At 28.5% G+C, this 2,294-nt stretch overlaps 1 protein-coding gene across 1 annotated transcript in view; it reads left to right on the top strand.

The window, feature by feature from the left end:
• LOC111631935 (nucleolar complex protein 2 homolog) overlaps positions 1 to 2,092 on the top strand; it is a 40,261-nt gene extending 38,169 nt beyond the window's left edge. Inside the window, exons 11-12 of the mRNA XM_023376275.1 lie at positions 1,659 to 1,802; positions 1,894 to 2,092. Coding sequence (XP_023232043.1) covers positions 1,659 to 1,802; positions 1,894 to 2,001 — 252 coding nt within the window. The 3' untranslated portion in view covers positions 2,002 to 2,092. The remainder of the gene's footprint in view (positions 1 to 1,658; positions 1,803 to 1,893) is intronic.
• Positions 2,093 to 2,294: the final 202 nt, after the last annotated feature.

Here is a 2,294-nt window from a genome sequence, read left to right as displayed (position 1 = left end):
ATTTTAAAAAATTTATTGTTTTAATATCCAAGTAAATTAAAACATGACAACTTAAAATAAGACAAAGTTTAATAAATTCTTTTTAATTATTAAATTATAAAATTAATTTGCAATAATAATGTTTACAATTTGTACTAATATCAGATGTGGTTGAGAATTATTAATATATATTCGTCTATAAAATTTAATCCATGAATTTTTTTGGTAGTAAAATTGACTTGCCATTGATCTTTCACTGATAATTGATGCTTTTTAACAGAATCTATAGCCCAAGATTTCTCTTGAAAAATTAATTTTGTGATCAGTGTTACCCAAATCCCTACTACTATTACTACTACTACTACTACTACCACTACTACTACTACCACTACTACTACTACTATTTACACCATAGACTTCTATGCATACTTTTTTCCGCGAGTTTTAATAGAATTTATTACCAATAAACATCCAAGAACAGCCAGTATGTCGTCATCAGATGCCATGGCTGACTGACTGACTGACTGAGAGTCAATGGCGTAGCAAACATAACTGGCGCCTGAGGCACGACACTATATTTGCACCCTTCTCCTCCTCCAGAAACAAATCTTGTTTGTCTTGGAGACCATTTGGTGCCCCTCTGCGAGTTGCGCCCGGGGCACGTGCCCTACTTGCCCCACCCTAGCTATGCCTCTGCTGAGAGATTTTCTTCTTCATGTGTGGGCGATAGGAAATTCTGAAGTTCCTCAAGGTCAGGTAGTTTCAAAGGATTAACTTAACATGTATGGCCTTAAGATTTTGTTATAAGTCAAAAACTAACCCAGAAAATACATTTGTACATAGAATAACTACGTTTCTTATTGTTAGTATTTAATCCTTCAATGTATTTAATAGAATATGATAAGCTAATTTATCCACTCACTAATGCTTAGTAGAAGGTGTTTCATATATGGTTTTTTCACCTAACACACTTAGTTTTATAATGTTCAGTTTAGTTTCCATGGTAATAGATCCACACTTCTTGCATTTACATTTACTGCTAGGTTTGCTATTATATTTTGGATGCATTTTTAAAGCATTAATTGTAAAAGTTTATAAAAATTGCAAACAATAGCAAAAAACAACATTACTCCAATGTTATGTACTTCAACACTACCTCACAAGCAAGAACCTCAGAATTCGTGCAAAAACAAAAAATGACAATACACAATAGACTTTATTATTTATTACTGGCTGAAGACAGACTTCAACACCACCCTATTGACAAGAGAACTTTAAATTGCATGAAATTTAAAATTTAGACACACAGTCAAATTAATCATAAATCTGATGAAAGTTTATAAGTTGAACATTCATAAATAGGGGAGCTCCTGTATTTAAAACTGGTCACATTTATACTATTTCTTCTCAAACTAGTTTTATAAAGATGGCACACTTATTTATTAATCAACACTTGTAAAAAAATTCTTTTTATTAATTAATATAATTTTGTTTTATTAAATATGAAATATTTAAGATTTCAAATTGTTATTGATAACAGAAAAAACTTGATACAAGTTTGACTACTATGAAAGATGTATATTCATAAATTTATAATATAGTATTTAATTCAAAAACTACATGAGCTGAATTAAAACTCTAAGAGTGTAACAATATTATCAATATGTTGATTTTTTTAGATTAAATCATTTTTAAAAACCTGCAAAATTTCCAATTACTCTCGAAAATTAAAGCAGCTGATTGATAAAATTCAAGAAAATTCTACAGAAATTACAAACAGGAGAAAATCAGTTACTTTCAAGTTGTCAGATTTTGATGCCATTGTAAGTCTTAACATTAAAAAACTATTTATCAAATTTTAAAGAATTGATAAAATAAAAGTAAATATGTTATTTAAATTTCTTTTTTATTTAGAAACAATGGGAAAGAGAATTGAAAGAAAGAGGCACTCCATTAGTAAAATTTTATGAATCTTGGAAGAAAATTCAACAGTCTGTAATAATTGAAAATGAAGATTCGTAGATTCAGTGGTTGGATATGGTCCACCATAGAAATTGTATCATTTTGTATAAAATAAAATTTCATACTTTTGGAAAAGCTGTTTAGAATTTCATTTGTTTACTTGTTTTATTTCCCATATGTGTTATCAAAATGACTTTATTTCAATGTATTTCAACATGATTGACAATTTAACCATTCTGATTCAGATTATAGAGAATGTTCCTGTGATTGGATTAAATAGTATGCCTTTAAGAAGAATAAAACATAATGTATATGTTTAATTATGTTAATGGAGATTTTGAATGAATTGTGTT

The sequence above is a fragment of the Centruroides sculpturatus genome, unplaced genomic scaffold, assembly GCF_000671375.1.
Source record: "Centruroides sculpturatus isolate CEXI.00-Female unplaced genomic scaffold, Cexi_2.0 scaffold666, whole genome shotgun sequence".
Taxonomy (NCBI): domain Eukaryota; kingdom Metazoa; phylum Arthropoda; class Arachnida; order Scorpiones; family Buthidae; genus Centruroides; species Centruroides sculpturatus.
The sequence above is the reverse complement of the archived record's forward strand: the minus strand, read 5'-3'. Positions and strand labels throughout refer to the sequence as shown.